The sequence below is a fragment of the Haemorhous mexicanus genome, chromosome 5 (genome assembly GCF_027477595.1).
Source record: "Haemorhous mexicanus isolate bHaeMex1 chromosome 5, bHaeMex1.pri, whole genome shotgun sequence".
Classification (NCBI taxonomy): domain Eukaryota; kingdom Metazoa; phylum Chordata; class Aves; order Passeriformes; family Fringillidae; genus Haemorhous; species Haemorhous mexicanus.
This window is the reverse complement of record NC_082345.1, coordinates 26,775,705-26,794,537: the sequence shown is the minus strand read 5'-3', so window position 1 is coordinate 26,794,537 and position 18,833 is coordinate 26,775,705. Positions and strand designations below refer to the sequence as shown.

The following is an 18,833-nucleotide window of genomic DNA, read 5'->3' as shown; positions in this document are numbered from 1 at the left end:
CAGCTGGCAGCCTCTACCTGACAAATATTTATTTCCAATGATGAGAAAAGATACTGTTCCTCCTCTCCAGACAGGGTTGCTTGGTTTTTTGTAAGGAGGAAAGAGGACCAAAAAAGGAGGACTTATGCATCTGTCTGTTTACTTTCTTGGCTATATCGGTTTGAGTAATAGCCTGAAAATGACGAGGGTTCAGTTAGAGTTATCCTTTTCAAACAGATGGCTAATTAAATGTTAATAGCACAAGCAACCAAAATGTTTTAAACACCATCAAACTCGCAAATGTTTGAGACATTTTGAATGCCATATTCTAGGGGCAAGGTAAAGCCAGAGCAATCTTGATGGAAGAAGATCACAGCCTGAAGCTTCCCACTGCTCTTAACTACTTAATAAAGACAAGCCTTATTGAAACATACAGTATTTTTAAAACCTCTTTCAACAATGATGACCTGAAGGACAGCAGGTAGCCTCTTTCAGTTAGTTCTGCTTTTTTAAATTCTCTTGAGCAACCACACTTCAGAAATCATCAAGTAATCCTTATTAAGTCAGCTCTGAGGGTCTGAATAAATAAGAGGCCAGAGAGAGAGCTTTTCTACTGCACTGAAGCAGAAGAAATGCTCTGTGATATAATAACACTGGAAGAAGAATTATTCCAGATTAAGTCAAAGGGAAAAGAATTTGATCCACTACTAAACATCCAGTAAAGCACAGACATTACAAAACAGATCATTCATGTCAGAAATAAAACTGAAGCTCTTAAATTTCTCTGGCATTCAGTGAATTTCAGTATCTTTTTTCTTTCCTTATCAGACAAAACTTATAGTAGAGAACAACTTTCACATGCCAGAGTCCACCTGCCACTCATTATCAAGCACCTACAGCCAAGGACCACAATCACAACCAGAACACAATGACTGGTTTCTTACCAACACCTGTAAATATGATTTTCAGAAGCTACAGAGCCACAGCTACAGTATTAAACTAGGAAAGGAGCACTGAAGGAGCACCAGTTTGATGAGCTATGAAGTTCCATGTCCTTCCTCTTTCACGATTTCTAATATTTTGGCCAGTTTGCTCCCCAAGTCACAGTACTCTGAAAGCCGGGACAAACTTGTCAACTTTTGAGACACCTGTGGACGAAGTTTCAGGGCACGGAAAGAAAGATGAAAATGGGGTGGGCTCAGTTCCCCTTACCTCTGCTCCTCAACAAGTAAGTCCTACATGAATGTCAGGCAGCACCAGGCATTGCTCTTTAACAGCTGGCAGTGCTCTGTGAGGGGCCAATGAAGGTGCTGTGATTAGGTTACCTTGTCACAACTGAGCGTTTCTCAGTAACTCAGCACACTATAGACGGAGGCTTGACCTCCATCAAACAGCAAACAAAGAATGAAAAGCCCATCTGGAATCAACGTGGCTCTAAGCTCTGGGGGCTAAATGTACTGTAGAGAACCAAAATAACATGACACAGTAAATAGACCTGGGTCAATAAGGCTTTTATTATCTTCCTGTACCCACACACATTTGCAGACTATACCTAAAGTGCCAGTTCAACTTTCCCACCCATCTTGCTTTGGTATGGAATCAGTGCCGGTCGAACCTCCTCCTTCAGGAACTTTGCCACCTGTTCAAGATGAGAAAAATAAAATTAGGAAAAGGACTTGCCTCCTCCTCCCCATTTGGACCTGCTTATCTCACTGGGGTCTCTCTTTCACAAAGACACCCAACAGTCTGGTATGTCCAGGGTCAGAAGTGTGAAGCCACAGGGAAGAAAGACAAGAAAGCCAAGGAAATCAAAGGAGAAAAATGTGTCTTCTCCTTAGTAGTACAGCTAGAGTTAGATAATATGTACACTCTGTAGCAAACAGTGTACATATTAGACACAAAAGCAGGCAGGATTAAACTACACATTGCATTACAACCCACAGCCTCTTTCCACTGCTTTACCTGTTGAGGAGCACGTCCAGTGAAGGAGGAGGGATCCAACAGGCTTTCAAGTTGTTTATGGATAGGGCTGAAGTAAGGATCAGCACGGACACGGGCAATGAAGTCATTATCACCCCCTTCCTGTTTCACAACAGCTGCTGCTTGCTGAGAGAGAACACGAATTTTCTCATGGCAATCCTGTAAGTACAGGGAGAGGAATATGGAAAAAGAAAAAAGTCATTGCTATTGACAGCACACGTTCATATCACATATCACCAACTTGGGTGGGAGGAAAAAATATCTAAGTGTATTGCCCTGGAGAGTGCAAAAAGAAGATGCAGTTTTGACTGCAGTACTTCACGTGCCACTACATTAAAAGAAGATTTTCTTCATCCTTTCACACCTGCCCTTGGAGGCTAAAACAGTCTGAATGTCACATACATTCCCTGCTGAACTATAACATAAACTAATGACACTGGAATAATTTATACTTCTTCAAATTTCCCAAATACTCTTAGGAGTCGTTCTAGGGTTTGGTTGGTTTTTTTTTTCTTCCCAATTGTAAATAATGTAAAACCTCTACAGATTTTGAAAAGGGAAAAGAAAAGAATCTGTCCAACTTAACAAGCAGTGAGACTTTGCAAACCATGGCCTACATAAGGATAGACTGAGGGAAAAAACCCATTCCTTTGGAATCAACTGGTAAGAACAAGGGAACCCAAATGTAGTCAGGCATCACCTGCAAAATCAGATATTGCCATGCTGGTCCTAAAATACAGCCATGTGACTGCATTTACAGCTAGGCAGGGATCTTCTCCTTAAATGTATTATCCTTGATCTACAATTAGGACAAAAATAATCCTGCTTCCTCTATCCAAATGTCATTTTGCTTCACCACTGACCTGCCTCAGGTGAACACATCTATCTTCTGCATATTTAGGGGAGGGATCTGTTTAGTAGAGGGGAAATGAAGTGAGTTTTAGTGCTATGAGGCGGGAAAGCCTAGAAAATGTGCTGTTCCAAAGTTCCCAGAACACAAAACCAGAACATATGAATGTGAATATGAACACCTTCTACAAAGGTACTAAGCCCTATGGGTATGTAATTAAACAGCACCAGGAAGAAGGCAGGTCAACAAGAGACAAATGAATCACAGAATGTGATTCACATGATGTGACCCTTAATGCATTTAATAATAATGCATAGTCAGGAAGCTTACTCACTGACCCACTGACATCAGAAACAAACAGGGGAAAAAAGAATGTTTCCTCACTAATAGAATGGGTGACTTGCCACAACTGTTTCAGAAAACTGAAACAACATATATTCTGCTCAAAGCTTCTTTCAAACCCTTTCATTGTTCTTGCAAGTTTCACTTCTATCCTTGATGTGGAAATAATCATAGAAGGAAAAATTATTATCTAAAAGGTAAATGAAAAAAAGGTGTTTCATTAAGATGGAATTTCGATTATCAATTTTGACCTGAACAGAGAAATGAAATGATAGGGAAATATAATCTAATTGTGTCTGGGTTTATTTACTAAGGAAAATACTTAATTACAGTTTGCTTGAACACAGGAAGCTGAATGAAGGACTATGAACAAAGTGGTTAATATACTGGACTGAGTTAGGGAAGAATGACACAGGAATGAGTGATTCAGAATGGTCTTACTTGCTTTTTTTGTTCACAGTACTGATTCATCCTCTTTTAATTTATAAGGTAGCCAACTGCCAACATGTTCCATTTAAAGAAGCCTGGCCTGTGTTCCAAGATCCTTCAAACACTTAAAAAAGGAAAACGCCTACTAGTATCAAACATAAAAATAGGTCTCCCTCTTCTCCAGCACAGCCAGCCAGATTAGCCCAAACACACAGTGTTCCTAACAGAAAACAGGGATCTCCACGAGTGCTCTACCCTCAGAGAGCAGAGTCTGGCTTTGCAGCACCAGTGTAATAACTCTGTGGGAGCAGGTGAAAAGCAGAGAAAGGTGAGACAGGACAAGAGCCCAGATACATTTGTTTCTCAGGAGACAAACACCAGGCTGTAAACAAAGGTAATTTGGACACTTCATTTGTACCTGACGATTGCCTCCAGCCTTCACCATTGCCATGATTATATTCTCTGTGGCCATGAATGGCAGCTCCTGCCGGATCCTTCTCTCAATCACCTTAAACACACACACACACACACACAAAAAAAAAAAAAAAAAACAACCAAAAAAACAGGAAAAAAGAAACAGCGTTATAGAAAGTCTATAGACGACTGAAAACTTTGCAGTGAAGTTTTTTTTCTTCTCCCCTTGAATCTCTGTGACTGGACAATGGTGACAGAATCACAGAAAAGTTTGGGTTGGAAGGGACCTTTAAAGGCCATCTAGTTCAACCACCTGCAATGAGCGGTGACATCTGCAATGAGATCAGGTTGCTCAGAGCCCTGTCCAACCTGATGCTGAATGTTTCCAGTGATGTGGCATCCACCACCTCTCTGGGTAACCTATTCCAGTGTTTCACCACCCTCTTTGTAATAAAACTTCTTTCCTCTGTCATCTGAATTGTCCCTCTGTCACTTTAAAACCATTACCCCTTGTCCTATTATAACAGGCCCTGATAAAAAATTTGTCCCCATGATGCAAAGACACATTGTCATTTTGAACTTAGCTCTGGAAATCCAGATATTGAAGTTGATAATACTTAGAAGCCATATCTTGTATGAGACATTAGTTTGAAAATATGTCCAATAGTTTTTTTTTTTAACCTGTAGTAAGTTCCAGGACTGGATGAGATCTGTCTAGACAGTATCTTTTGCTGCTAAGTTCTACAGATCTGTTCTGTAATTCAGGGAAAAATATCCTTTGTGACAAGTTTTGTATTTACTCTGTTACTGGCCTCACAATAGGTCCCTAATATATGTCCTTACAACAGTGAGAATATGGCAAGAATAGAGCAAAATTCAGAAACCATTTGAACTAACATAAAAACCTAATTCTTGGAGTGGGAGCATTTCTGTACACTTTGGCATACTTGTAGCATTACCAAGGAGGTCCATTATCTCCTGCTTTACCTTTGGATACACCACAAGTCCCTCGGAGACATTCTGCAGTGTACTCAGAATGATGTCAGCTGTGAGGAAAGCCTCAGCCAGACAGACGCGCCTATGGGACACACATACCCAGAGCCCTGGTCAGCAACAAAGCCATTCCAGCCCACCTCAGATACTTCAGCTGCTGTAAATAATGCTCTACATAGCATTACTGGGGCCTAACACTAGAGCTGTTCTTTTTTTTTTTTTTTTTTTTTTTCCTTTTTGGTCAGTAGAGAGGGAAAAGGGTGAAGGCACACACAGAAAGCTCCAGGATAATTCAGTGCTTACACAGACAGGAAACAGGGCAGCAATCTACAGGATCTTCCCCTATGTGTTCTTTGCTGAAGTGTCTACCACTGATCCTACCCTCCAGCAGTAAGACATGCTGCATGCTCATGCTGTGCCTGGCTGTGCTCACTGGGGAATTTCCAAGGGGATCCATGCATTTGGTGAGGACTTCCTCCAGGAAACCAGCTCCTGGTCACAAAAGAAGGCTCCTGACAAAAAGCAAAGGAGGGAAACAAGAGGAGTAGTGGGGCCTCAGCTGTATCAGGCAAAATGCTCTGCATCACAAGGCAGCAAACACAGCATCACACATCTGTGACAGCAGGCCCTCGCCCATCCTAAACTGTCATCTTTTAAAATATTCTAGTTCTTGAACCTTGTGCTACATCTAAGCCCTCCAATTCTATCACAGTGCCTTAAAACAACTTTGCTGGATTGTAGATTGATTGAACTTTCTCTGGCTTGTTCTTCAAAACACTGTAGCTTTAACAAGAGCACAGATTTTTATAACTGGTTAATGAAGTGGACAGATTAGTCTTTCTATTAGATGAGATGAAAATAAAATTTTAAACATTCCAGTACATCTCTCAACATTTGGTATCTATTGGGAAACAAACACACCATATCAACCAGTATGCAATTTCTTAAATTTACATTGTTTTCTGCTGCCTATGCAGCTCTTTAATGAGAGTAGCAGCTGTGGAGTAAGGTCCCCCTGGGAAAAAATCCTCTATTTTTTCAGGAAATGCTATGCAGGTATTACATTTGTGGAGACATTTTAAAAATAACATTCTTGTCAGCAATGTTAATGCTAATCTAGCATTAATTAAGCCAAAACTGCTGCTGTTCATTGTCTCACAGGAGCCATACCTTAGAAGTCTAGAGATTTCTAAGATTCTAAGAGATCAAATTCTGCAACAGAATATGGCTTTGAAACTAAAACATTTCAAAGGCAGGTATGAGCTTTATGCAATTTAGTACCAAACAGAAGATGGAAGCATTGAATTTAATTGCTGTAATTTACTTGAAAATAATTGTAGATAACTTCTGCTAAACTCAAAATAGTTGCAATTTAGAATTATAAAACAAAGCAAAATTGGCTGACCAATATTCTAAAGACCTGCACAGATTTTCATGAAACTTTTTAAAAAGTAGAGTAATTGTGCTCTTTCTCCAGAGTCTGACTAATTCTTGTAAAGAATATTTTTCAAAATTAAAATATGTTTTTTTAGATTATTTGGAGGGTTAAGGTATTGGACAATTCTCGAAGAAGTGAAAAAAAAAAGCAGGATCAAAAAAACTGCATCCAAAATAAGGAGGAGAATTTGAGAAATGTGAGTACTGTAATACTGTGCTATTGAAACAGGAAGACTATGAAAGCAATTTATCACCTTGGCTTCTGTATCCCTCCCTTTCACTGCTGGTTTACTTTACAGAAGATCTTGACATTAAAAAGAACCCGACAGTTTTTATCTGATGGTACAGAGGAAGCCAGTTTGTAGTCTCTAGGTTCTATTGAGACTGCTTTTTGTCAAGGTGGTATCTTGTGGGTTTAGTTTAAAGGCAGTATTTTCTGCAGAGGCCAGAGGACCTTTCTGCACAAGGCCACCTGCAGAGCAGGATGTGAACAGACCTGTTGGCACTGTCATCCAGCGTTCGCTCAAACCACTGCACGGCGGCCGTCTGCAGGGGATCCATCACCAGCGTCATCAGGTGCCGCGCGAGGCTGCAGCAGCGCTCCGAACGCATCGGGTTCCTCTTGTAGGGCATTGCACTTGAGCCTGGCAAAGCAGGAACAGGGATGCAAACGGGGCAACAGAAGGAGTGCTGCATGCAGGGAGAAGAGATGAAGGTCCTCCCCCAGGAAAGAAAAATGTGTCAGGAATCATAGTGTCACTACAGGACACGAAACAACGCGAGGGCACACGCTGCTGCTCTCAAGGGGAAAAAAAGGGGAAGTTTATTTTCTGACTCTAACATTTACAGTTCTCTAAAAGTGACAGTGGATTGGAGGGTGACAGTGCCACCTCTCCAATGACACTGGACAAATGAACAGTCTTATCTAATTTCTCTTCTTCCATAAAAGAATGCAAAACAGTAAGTTATTTACAGAAAGTGTGTGAGACAGTTTGTTACAAGAATGTAAACACCAGAAAGCTTAGAAAATCTTAAAAAAACAGGGCGACATCGTAGTTTTGACTAAAGCTTCAAAATACAACAATTTTCTATAATAACAAAAATGACACCACCATTTTCCCCTTTAGATCAGAAACATCTAAATGTGGGCAAAGAAAAAGTGAGATTACATTTTTGCAATTCTGCAAAACAGAAGTACTACCACATAAAAGGGACAAATAGTTGTACTTTTAAATGTAGTTTTTAGCACCATCTCTATAGGCTACCCATGGCAATCTTAGCACTGTTGGAGCCTCCATCTGCTTAGTAACACTGTCCTTCCAAGTCAGATGCTTACACTGCTGCCTGTTGCTCTAGTTAATGGGTATTAAAATCATCCACAGAATGTAGAATGGTACAAGTACCAGACAGGACTAAGCCTTAATTCACTGATTCAATTCTATACAACTATTTAAGGGACCCAAACTTTCTTTCAGCCAAGGGCCAAAATGCTACATTTCCTTTTCCTTTTCTAACAGTGTCAGAATCACATCATTGGTGTTCTTCTGGCAAGGGTGCAAGGGTCCACCCTAGTTTCATTGTTCCTAATTTGTTTGCTTATAAAGATCAAAATGCTAGGTGGGCTCAAAACCTACTTTCCAGTCAGCCTCATGAGGACAGGAAAACATGAAGCACGCCTCAGATCCAGGTGTGCCTCTCTTAGCAATGAGACACACATGGCTACTCCTGCTCTCCCCACAAACACAAATCTGGGCACAAATACAAATCTGATTTTAATTAATTAATATCCTTTGGGTAGAAATCCTTCAGAAACCTTTAGGTAAGGTGTTTTTTCTTTTTCCTTCCCTCCTCCCTTCCTGTCTTTTTCTTTTAAAAGGATTGAAAATACTAACAATGTCAACTCCAGTTAATTTAAAGCAAATTCTGTCAGTGACATTTCTAAGTTTCTTTAAAAGGCCACACCAACATAAATGAAAAGACATGTATGCCAGTCCAGGAAAATTCTCTCATCCCTTACCAATCTGGTCTTTCTCAAAAGGCTCCTCTATCTCCTTCAGGTTGGCCAAAAGACGAATGTCAGTGCAAATCTAGAAAGCAAGCATGAAAAATTAACAAAACAGAACCAAACTGACACCCACCAATGTACCTTAGTGTTTGTGCTCTTGGAGAATCTTTGTGTCTATGTGCAAAAAGTAAACTGGGGGCAGTGGAAAATTGGACAAAAAAATTGATACTGCAATCATACTTCCTGGCCTAAAGATGTTTGTCAAGACAAGACAGAAAGCAGCATGTCCACTGGATTAGATGGGAACAGGACTCCAACAAGGGCAAATGTTTGCAGGGAATGGAAGACAGATCAGAAGAGAACACTGAAAATGCATAACAAACTTGCATAGTGATTTTCAAACACAGATAATGTGTGCTCACTGAACTGGGAAAAAACTAAAACAGAAGAAAATACCACTGATCACTTTAGCCCAAGAGGAAGGAGGAGGGAACAGAGATAAATCAATGAAAAGAATCCACAAGGACAGAGAGAAGAACACCATTATCAGAAAGGCAATTAACTAGGAGGAAATGGTGAAATTTAAGAACTCATACACCACTAGGAAAGACATTTACTCTAATTGGATCAATTTAGCATAGATTAGACTAATATCTGGTGTGGGAGTTGTTAACCCATTTTAGAATCTGCTCAGTTAACTTGCTTTATTTGTCACTGGTTTTAAGATCTTTGAGATTTAAGTATCAGGCATGTACCCAGTGGTGAATTTTCACGATCACAAAGACGACAGCTGAACAAGGAACACCGATATTTCTTGAGCAGAGCATTCTGCACCAAAGCACCTTTTCTTCAAGATCTGAAACATTTCTCCCTCTTCCCAATGTATACAACCAGAGTGCTCACCTTGTGTATAGAAGCCCCCAGACTGGCCAGCACAGCCAGGACTCCAATATCCACCTTGCGACTGTAGGTCTGCCCCGTGACCATGTAAGCCCTAGAAATAAGCACAGAAGTTGAGTGCTGCAGCCAGACACAACAATCCTGCAAGACTTTGAGCAAGCAGTGACATGGCTCTTGAAGTGGAGGGCTGTCATTCTGCTCGGATGAGAACAACTTTGGATTCAGGCTGTCAGTTTCTTGGGGCAGCACACAGGTGGGAGAGAGGTAAACAGGGGAAAAGGGACAGCTGTGCTTTGACAGGGAGACAAGAAGAAGTGGCCTATTTACGAGATGAAGTTTCATGCAGGAAAATGCAACTGGGAATGGAAGATGGCAAGGGGGATAAGTGAACAGCAGCACAGATGTTGGTTTGGCAGCCAAGGGAACCTGGGCCAACACTACCAGCAGGAGTCACACACTGCTAAGAATGTGTGTTACATACCGCTTGAATCCTGCCTTCTCAGTTACTAATCTGTCCAGTTCTTCAACCTTGGGGTGAAGTGAAAAAAAAAAAAAAACAACAGAGCTCAAAATACAACTCATCAAGAGTAAAAATGGTCTTTGCTTTTCTCAGTTTACTGTCAAAAAATCTTCTACTTTCTGTGAAACATCCCTTCCCAAATGCTGCTTACTTTCAAAGAGCCTTGTCAATGAGCCCCAGAGGGATCAGGGTGACTTTGTAAATTTAATGCGAGAATTTCCATGTTCCCTCAAAGAAAACAGCATTCCAGAGCAGAAAACTGCCAAGACTGTACGTCTGCACCCTGGGCTGTCTGACGTACTTTACTGTGGTCTCCCTCAAAGAGCTGCAAGAAGCTGGCTTGGGTGCCAGTGGTGCCTTTCACACCCCGGAAGCGCAGGTCATCCCGAGCCCGCTCCAGGTTCTGCAGGTCCATGCACAAGTCTTGAATCCACAAGCAGCAGCGTTTCCCCACAGTGGTGAGCTGGGCAGGTCTAAAAACAATCAAGAACACAACATGACTTACTGAGGATTTGCCCAAGCACCACACTTCATTGCTGAGCTTGCCATTAAGAGTTCCCTACAGATTCAGTTATATTGACTCATTTGAGCAGAAATTAACAGGATTTGGCTTAGGCAGAAGGATGTATCAATATCAGCAGTAAATGGTACTGAAGATGTAATCATTCCTTTCAGGAATTAGATGGAATTACATCACCAGAAAACAGCAATTCTGTGTCCAAGTGCCAGGCGGGCGCCCCCTGCCGGCCTGCAGGGGCTGTGCCAGACTGGGAGTGCATCTGTCCCCCACCCCAGTTCTGCTCACCCAGCGCATGGGGGGCACCCTGCCTGACTTACAGCACTGGTGTGAACTTCTCAGCACAGAGCCATCCGCATTCACTTGTGATTTTAAATTATTCCTCTCAGGAACCTTTCCTTCTTATTTATAAAGACCTGTTCCTCAGCCTCTGGGCAAACACACTTCAACAATGCTGTCAGCCAACACTGCTTGTAAGACCTCTACCTTGGAATAAGTAACTGCAAGCTTCAGCTACACTTTGGTCCCCCTGAAAATGCTTTGAGGCAAAAATGGGTGTTTCTGGAAATCACTTTCCAGAAAGTGAAATATTATCCACACGAACTCCAAAGAAAAACTCTATACTGCTTCAAAAAACCATACACACACGAACAATGTGCTCCTGATTAAGCTCAGACATAGAAAGGAAGCTCGTAAGATCTGGAAGCAGGGACAGGCGATCCAGGAGGAATACAAAGAAACTATTCAACACTGCAGAGACGGGGCAAGGAAAGCCAAAACCCACCTGGATGAATTTAGCATGGGATGTGAAAGGCAACAAGACAGGCCTCTGCAAGTACATAAGCAGGAAAAGGGAAGGCTAGGGAAAACATGGACATGATTGTGAATGGAGTAAAGGTCCTGCTGACAAATGACACAGAAAAGGCTGAGACACCAATTATGATTTCACCTTGTATACACTTCTTGAACACTCCTCTATCCTCTTTCCAAAAGCCCAAATAAAATTAGCAGAGATACTCCTCCAAAGAGCTGTAGATGAGGAGGGCTGTAGGACTAGAGCTGACGGAACTGACACTGCATATACAGCAAGATGATAGATCAGAGACCTGACCTGATGCTTTCACTGTCCTTTGGAAGAAATGCTGAAGTGCCAGACGCCAAGTCTGACACGACCTGTGCTTAACTTCCCTGCCTCTGCTGCTCCATATCACTGGGGTAGAAGACCCAGGCTTAGCTCATGGTATAGTTTATTGCTTCTGAAAACAGTCTTCATGAAGCAGGAGATTAAACTACCCCAAGAACAGAACCACCCACATCTCATTATCCTTTGACTCAGCATCTGTAGTAACAAGCAGCCATTAACAAAACTTTCTAGGCTGCAGTGGAAAATCTGACTGGAAGACAGGCTTAGTGCAATTCCCAGTCACGCTTTTTTGAAACAGCCCAGAACATGCACATCTGTGTTTTCCGGGAAGTCATCCTCTATATGAAGCTGTGTTGAAGCAACTGCTGACAGCTAGTCAAAGCAACAGTCCAATTTCCTGAGCAAGCCTGGAGTCAGGCACATGTGCCTTTTCTGAACCACCAACTGGTCAGAGACGGGAAAAAGGATGGCAAAAGAGCACTAGCAGGTCAATTTCATCAAAGCACAGACAACAAAAAGAAAGCAAAGGCTGATGGCTACTTACTGGTAGTGAGTGAAGCCCAAAGCAGGCATGTCAGCATACTTCTCAGCAAAGTCGGCCAGCCGGCTGATCACCCTTGCGAGCTGGTGGAAGCAGGAAGGATAGAAAAGAGGTGGAATAAGAGAGGAAATAACCCCAAACAACACAGCAGAAGTTCACATGCTTAAGCACAATATTGTGAGAAAAAGGGGAGGGAAACCACTGTGCAGGGAGGGACCTTGAGGGGCAACTGGGCAGCCCCCTCCAACTGTAGAATATGGTGTGTTTCAGTTTTTCAGGGCATGCATGCAATTTCTCCTTGCTACAAGACTCAAGCAAGAGCTCACACATGTCATTGGATTTGAGCTCAAACTAGTCAAATCTTCATGTCCAACCCAATCCTGCAGTTGCTTCATCCTTGGGTATTTTCTTTATTCCTGGAATTGGTCAGAAATAAAGCTGCTTGGGGTGTAACTGACACACGTACAGTCCAGGGCAAATTGGATGCCAACTCATTCAGGTCAGATAGACACCACTGCACTACACTCCTGCTCTATTTGACCTCAGAGAATTATATAGTTTCTTGAATGCTGACAGACTCCTAGGAATATAGCTAAGGATAAGACTAAGATAATCCTGAAAGCAATACAATTATATTGCTATGTAGTACCTGTGGCACAGATAAACAAGGAGCTGCTTATAATTCCCACTGTGAGCCGAAAAGCTCTGGGAAAAGACTTGAGAAAGGAAAGGAAGGGAACTTCACTTTTTTGAGAACAACCCAGACAGACAACTCCTCCTAGTTTCCCACAAAGGTTTAGGAAAATCCAAGTTAAACAGGCTATGCAAAGGACATGAGTGCTCCCCAGTTCTGAGACACTGCAGAACCACCTTCTCACCTTGGGTAGCAGGAGGTTAAGCCCATCACGGAGGACAATCAAATCCTGAAAGAAGCAAAGAAAGGAACTTTGGGCCATGTTTAAAGGACCAGACATAACAGTTTCTCTCAGAGAGGACACAGATTACGCTTTGTTGATTCAAAAGTCTCCTCTTAAATGATTTGCTTTCCTTCTTGTAATAGAGCTTGCACTGAACTTGCTTATTACAAAAATGCTGGATCCACCATTGCTCCTTTTATACTGTCCATGGAAAGTCGTAAGTGGTGCAAGACCTGATTCCACCAAGTACCTGTGAATGATTATTTTGAAGTCTTGGGACTGCCCATGGAATGACAGACTAAATCATATGGTCCCAAGTGGAAAATACAGGCACTGTAGGCTAAAGACAGCAGGAAAGTAAGCGGGCTGATGAGGCACCAGTTGTCTTTACTCCTTTTGAAACTGAGGTACAGCTGGGCACAGGTGTCACAAGGAAGGTGATATTACCCAAAAGCTAAAAAGGTTTGCAAAGGAGAAGAGAAAAAATAATCACACAGCAGCTTTTTATGCAACAAAAGCAGCTATGAAGTTGCAATGGCTTGAACAGTGGAACAGCAACATATTCTGAGAAATAAGGCTTCAGTTTGCACTCCATTGTAGATGAGGTTCTTCACAAGTATTTTACAGTTCTGTAGAACGGTAGTACTTCCTTTTTCACTTTACACACTCATCCATTCTCTTCTCTACTGAAAAGCTTGTTTTCCCCTGAATTATGCAGGGGTTCCAAGCAGCAAATGAAAGCTCATGAACCTTGTTCTGTAAGTCAGTGAACTCTTGTCACAGGGGGGTAACTGATAAATCACAGAGCTCACATGTTTTTTCATCTGTTTGCAACTCCCCTCTTATCTCCTTGAACATTTAACATGCAAGCAGAGGGAACAGTTTCCAGACAGATTTTACTTCACATCAGAAGAAAGAAGGCAAGTGGAACTTGCTTCCCTAGGGTAGCCACGTTAAAGAACCGAATTAACTTCAACAGTAGAATCAACAAAAATGACTGAAAAATCCATGTAATATTTTATAAAGAGCTATAAAATAAACAGCTGTAGCTTTGTTTTACCCAGCTCTGCAGGCAGGGAACTGGAAATACACTATTACCGTGTTATCCCCTACGTAGCAGGAAGTTGCTCCAAGGTGGATGATGGCTGCAGCTTTCGGACAGCAGTGGGCGAAGGTGTGCACGTGGGCCATCACATCGTGACGCAGCTTCTTCTCCTCCTCCGCTGCCATCCTGAAGTCAATGTTGTCCAGATTTGCTTCCATCTCCCGTATCTGCTCATCAGTGATTGAAAGCCCAAGCGACTGCAAGGAGAAAAGAACTTTCATTGCATTTTCTCTTTACCAACAAACTGAGACAGAAGCTGTTCAAATAATTTACTCCTGTCTGACATCTGCCAGAAGTGTGACAATTTGGTAGAAACGAGCTGTAACAGCAAATGCTTTCATTCTAGGGCTCTCCAGCCTTTTCCAATACGACAGGACAGTGTTCATTCTCAGATGTTCCCCTTGGGCTTCGTACCTTCCTCAATCATGTAACATTCCTGTGAAAACTACAAAAATTAAAGTACATGGGGAAAAGTGATATAAAAATAGTATATTTAACGTCTTTTAATGAAGTTTACCTTTTGGGTAAAGAAAAATACAGCTAACATGTGACTAAATAGCTTGTGTCAGGAAAAACTCTCTGGATCACAACTAAACCTTCACAACTGTAAATAGGGGGCTTAAAACATACTGAAAGGTGTATATATTTTATATGTTTGTACCTTTTCAAAAGCCCTGTAGTACCTCATCTCAGACTGAATATGAAACCTTGTGAAATCAGTTACTTGATCTCGAAGAAGGAGATGAACGCTCCTAGTTCATATCCAAACTAACTGCTAGAGCTTTTTAGCAAGCTGACTTAAAAACAAAGATATCCATCCACAGATTATACACTGGTGCAACCCACTAAGATGAGAAAAATGTCTTTTCGTGATACTGAGAAATTAAAAGTCTCACAATGAACTTGGTGTTACTGCCTTTTCCAAATTAAAATACTATTGTCCTGTGCATGAGTAATGAGAAATCATCAACCAGGAGGCTTCCAGGTTTCAAAGTATTTAAAAAATTGGTTCTGTTCAGAATCAAACTGACTGAAAAAATGGTTTGCAGATATGGAACCTAGAACTGAAGCAGACAGCAAGTGAAGCAGATGTGTTCTCAAGGACCTCATCAGATAATTAGCACCCAAACTTACACTGCCACAAGCATATACATACCTGTGAGTGTCCAGCAAAATGGGGAAAAGCACCTGGCCCCCAACTGCTGCCTTTGAGGTGCACTGTTATAGACTGCAACTGCCTAAAAGCACCGGCAGCTCAGCAGGCAATAATTCTTGCGCCAAGATTAAAATCTCATGCCTTGCTCAGACATCTGTGATCCTTTGGGAAAAGCTGACCACAGCACACAGTCATACAGAGAGGAAAGAAATAACCCCCAAAAGGGACGACTTGATGTAGGAGACATGCAAGGCAGGGTAGTGCCAAGACAAATGATGTTCTCATCTGTCCACAAACAATGTGCGAGTCTCTTCCCTATGAGCTTTTGCTGATACTGACAGTACCTCAGGAAGAAAACAAACATCCTTCAAACCCGTGTACCTAAGAAAACCAAGCAGGAAAACTACATAAGGAAGAACACAAGGTTTTCCCCAAAGCACCACAGGTTAGTGAAGTCAGTGATGAACTCTCTGGACTGTGCTTTTAGGGTGTCATTTTTCTGAGACTGTCCCAGTATTTTGATACTCCAACATTTCTGACTGCTCATCACTTTTCCTAAAGGATGGGGCAGAACAGGCAGATGACAGCTCCGGCACACAGAATGAGAACACCGGGTTGTCCATGGTATAAAGAACATATGACAGAAAAACAATGAAACTTGAACAGGACAGAAAAAACAGATGGACAGTTACTAAGAAAGAGAGAAAACATTTATATTTCATATGTGCAAAACATATTGTCAGTTTGATGCTGCAGGATGTCAAAGCTACTTCTACGAAAAGGGAGAGCTCCAAGAAATTTGTACTTGGCTTTCAAACACAATTAAGTCAAGAGTTCAAGATAAAAAGTGTTAACAGAAGAATCATAATACAAAGGAATTTATGCAAAAAATTAAAATAGTGTTTTGGGATGGATATAAATTCAGACACCTCAGCTCTTAAACCAAACTTTAAATACTGTCAGTTGGGAAAATAGAAGTTTTTCTTACTAATCCCACACTGTGCTAAGCCTGCTCTTTCAAACTCCTGCTATTGCCTGCTGAAAGGTGTATAGACTTTCCGCCAAATTCAGTCTCTACTGAAATAATTCTTCCAGTCTTATCTCACATACTCCAAGTGGACCACTTGAAAATTTCACCTATTAAGTAGAGTGAATACTGAAGCCATCTGCCTGGCCCTATACTTTACCTAAAATTTTATCACTAAGCTGCATGTCTTCTTACTACTCCCTGCAACTTTAAGAAAACCTAAGATTAGACCTTCCTAGATCTGATTTATCAGAAGACAAAAGTAAGTATTGCCCACAGTTCATTTGTTACTGTTTGGTTTTTAATGTATCTGAAAAGATAAGCTATGTATCTTCAAAAACATGACCCACGAAGCAACATATGAATGTCTTGGAAGTGAGGACATGTGCTGCAGTAAATTGCCATAGTTCATTTATTACCTGTTTTTTGGGTGGGTATTCATTTTCATAGAAATTCTATGCATCTTCTATAAGGAACCTAAAGAAACTGTTTGTACGTGTAACTAACTGACCACTGACAGAGATAACAGGTGCTGGAAGTAGCTGACTCTTCCTTCTTTTTAGTCCCGAGCTGACATTAGATTACAAACTGTTCTGGAATGAGAAGCCAGATAAAAATAGTAGTCTCCCTCTTCCCACTATGAAAAGAGAGCTTAAGAAATTGTAAGACCTATCTCTACCTTCTGGGAACAAAAGTCTGGGGCGGCAATGTGAGGCAGAGCAAGGGCCAATAGATGGGGTAGCCCAGAATTCAGGGCTTGGGAATGAAAACCTAAAAGCCCCAAACTGGTTCTTCCAAGCAGATTGCTTTCTCCTGTTGGGCAACTCACATATTCTGTTCTGGAACAGAAGTAAAAGTGATGATTATCTGATGGAATCAATACAATTATGTTTAAATTAACATGCTTTGATCATGCAAAACTTCTCAAGCATGCATTCATAGCACTGACACTTTCTATGCCAGATGAGATTTGCAGCCTTCTCTCTCCAGCACCTGAACTGTGACAAAATCAGGCATGCAGTACTTTGGAAGGTGACTCCTATTTAGCAGAGCTGTATAATTGCATCTTCAGCTTCTGAAACATCACATTTGGTCAGCATATTATTGACAATGCTGCTGTAGTGATACTATCCATGCATGGAGAAGGAACATGGTAATGACATTGTGCACTGTGTGTTCATTCTCCAGCATGGTACTTCTCTGCCTTTGCACTCATAGTAACAGCCAGACCTAGAGCTTGAATTGCTTCTAACAATCCCAGGGCTTTGAAAACAGAAATTGGACTTTCTACAAAACAAACAGACTCCTATTGAGTGTGAAAGCTAAAGCCATTCTGTCAGAAAGTGGGGTGGTTTTGTGCCTTTTTTCTTTGGGTGGTTTTTTTTTGGCGGGGGGAACACATTACAGTTTTTTCACTGTCAAAAACCTGGTAAGAGTCATAAGGAATCAAATCAGTGCAACTTAAAAACTGACTGTGCCTCAATTAAGATGTAATAATAGCTGTACACGTATCCCTAATTAGGACCAGAGTCAAAGTCAAAAAGTTCAGCTTCCAGTGCACGTTAAAAAACTCAACTTCACATCCTCGACTAACACAACAGCTTGCAATCATATGGACATACTCTCAGTTGCTGCTTCCTAATAGCTGAATTAATAATACACAGGACCCAATCTTTTGTGGTATTATTTTTTTTTTTGCAGCACTCAGCCTACGGGAAACATCACAACTACTTGCGGGGTAAATGTACTGCTCACTTTGGCCAAAAGTAAACTTATCTCGGAAAAAAAGGGCTGTCTGACAACAAATGGCCACAGATGCAGGGGGTGGTCCAGCTGGCACGGACAGCCAGCCATCGGATTGAATGGACAGTGGACTCACCCCTCACACCTCCTGGAAAGCAAACAGCGGAGCGCTTGGGAAGGACATCGCTGTTTGCTCAAAGGCAACCCCTCACCAAAGATTGCTTAGCAGAGCTTTTACAGAACCAATCTTACAGTGCAGGCAAAAGTGCAAGGGGGAGGGTCCGAGGCGAGAAGAAATGATTTGCTAAGGGGCGACAGGAGGGATTGTGTACAGAGGGCCGGATAACCCTGAACTCGCAGAGCCCCTCGCGCCCCGCTGCTCCCCGGAACGCGCCAAAGGGGCGCCTGGAAAGTCACTCTGGTCGGTTTCCCGACGGTAGCTCCGGGAAGGTACGGCCGATTCCCGGCCCCTCATCCGTCAGAGCCCTTAAGGGAATCGGGACGCGAAGACGCCCCGGCACCACGCTCCCCCCGCCCCGGGCCGCTCTGCCCTCTGCGCCCGTCCCGCTGTTACCTTCTCAGCCTGGGCGAGGTAGAGCCAGAGGCGGCGCCAGGTGCTGAACTTCTTCCTCTCGCTGAAGTTGTAGGCCATCTCGGCGCTGGCGTACCGCGACACCAGCGGGGAGCGGTACCGCGCCATCACGTCCTGCTCCTCTCCGGGGGCCGCCATGGCAGCGGCGGCGGCAGCGGCGCAGGGGAGCCGCGGGGCGCGCGGGCGGCGCGGGATAAGGGCGGGCAGAGGCCCCGCCCCGCGGCCTCAGCGCGCCCGCCCCG

The 18,833-nt window shown here is 42.5% G+C and overlaps 1 protein-coding gene across 1 annotated transcript; it reads right to left on the bottom strand.

Annotated features, from left to right (window-relative positions):
• Window positions 1–1,475: 1,475 nt before the first annotated feature.
• Window positions 1,476–18,787, bottom strand: ADSL (adenylosuccinate lyase). The gene is made up of 13 exons (XM_059846505.1): window positions 18,574–18,787; window positions 14,067–14,270; window positions 12,930–12,974; window positions 12,055–12,134; window positions 10,151–10,322; window positions 9,811–9,857; window positions 9,333–9,423; window positions 8,442–8,511; window positions 6,921–7,068; window positions 4,982–5,072; window positions 3,999–4,088; window positions 1,942–2,118; window positions 1,476–1,618 (listed from the first exon to the last, which is right to left on the bottom strand). The coding sequence occupies exons 1-13, from the start codon at window positions 18,727–18,729 to the stop codon at window positions 1,532–1,534; spliced, it is 1,458 nt and encodes a 485-aa protein (XP_059702488.1). The 5' UTR covers window positions 18,730–18,787; the 3' UTR covers window positions 1,476–1,531.
• Window positions 18,788–18,833: the final 46 nt, after the last annotated feature.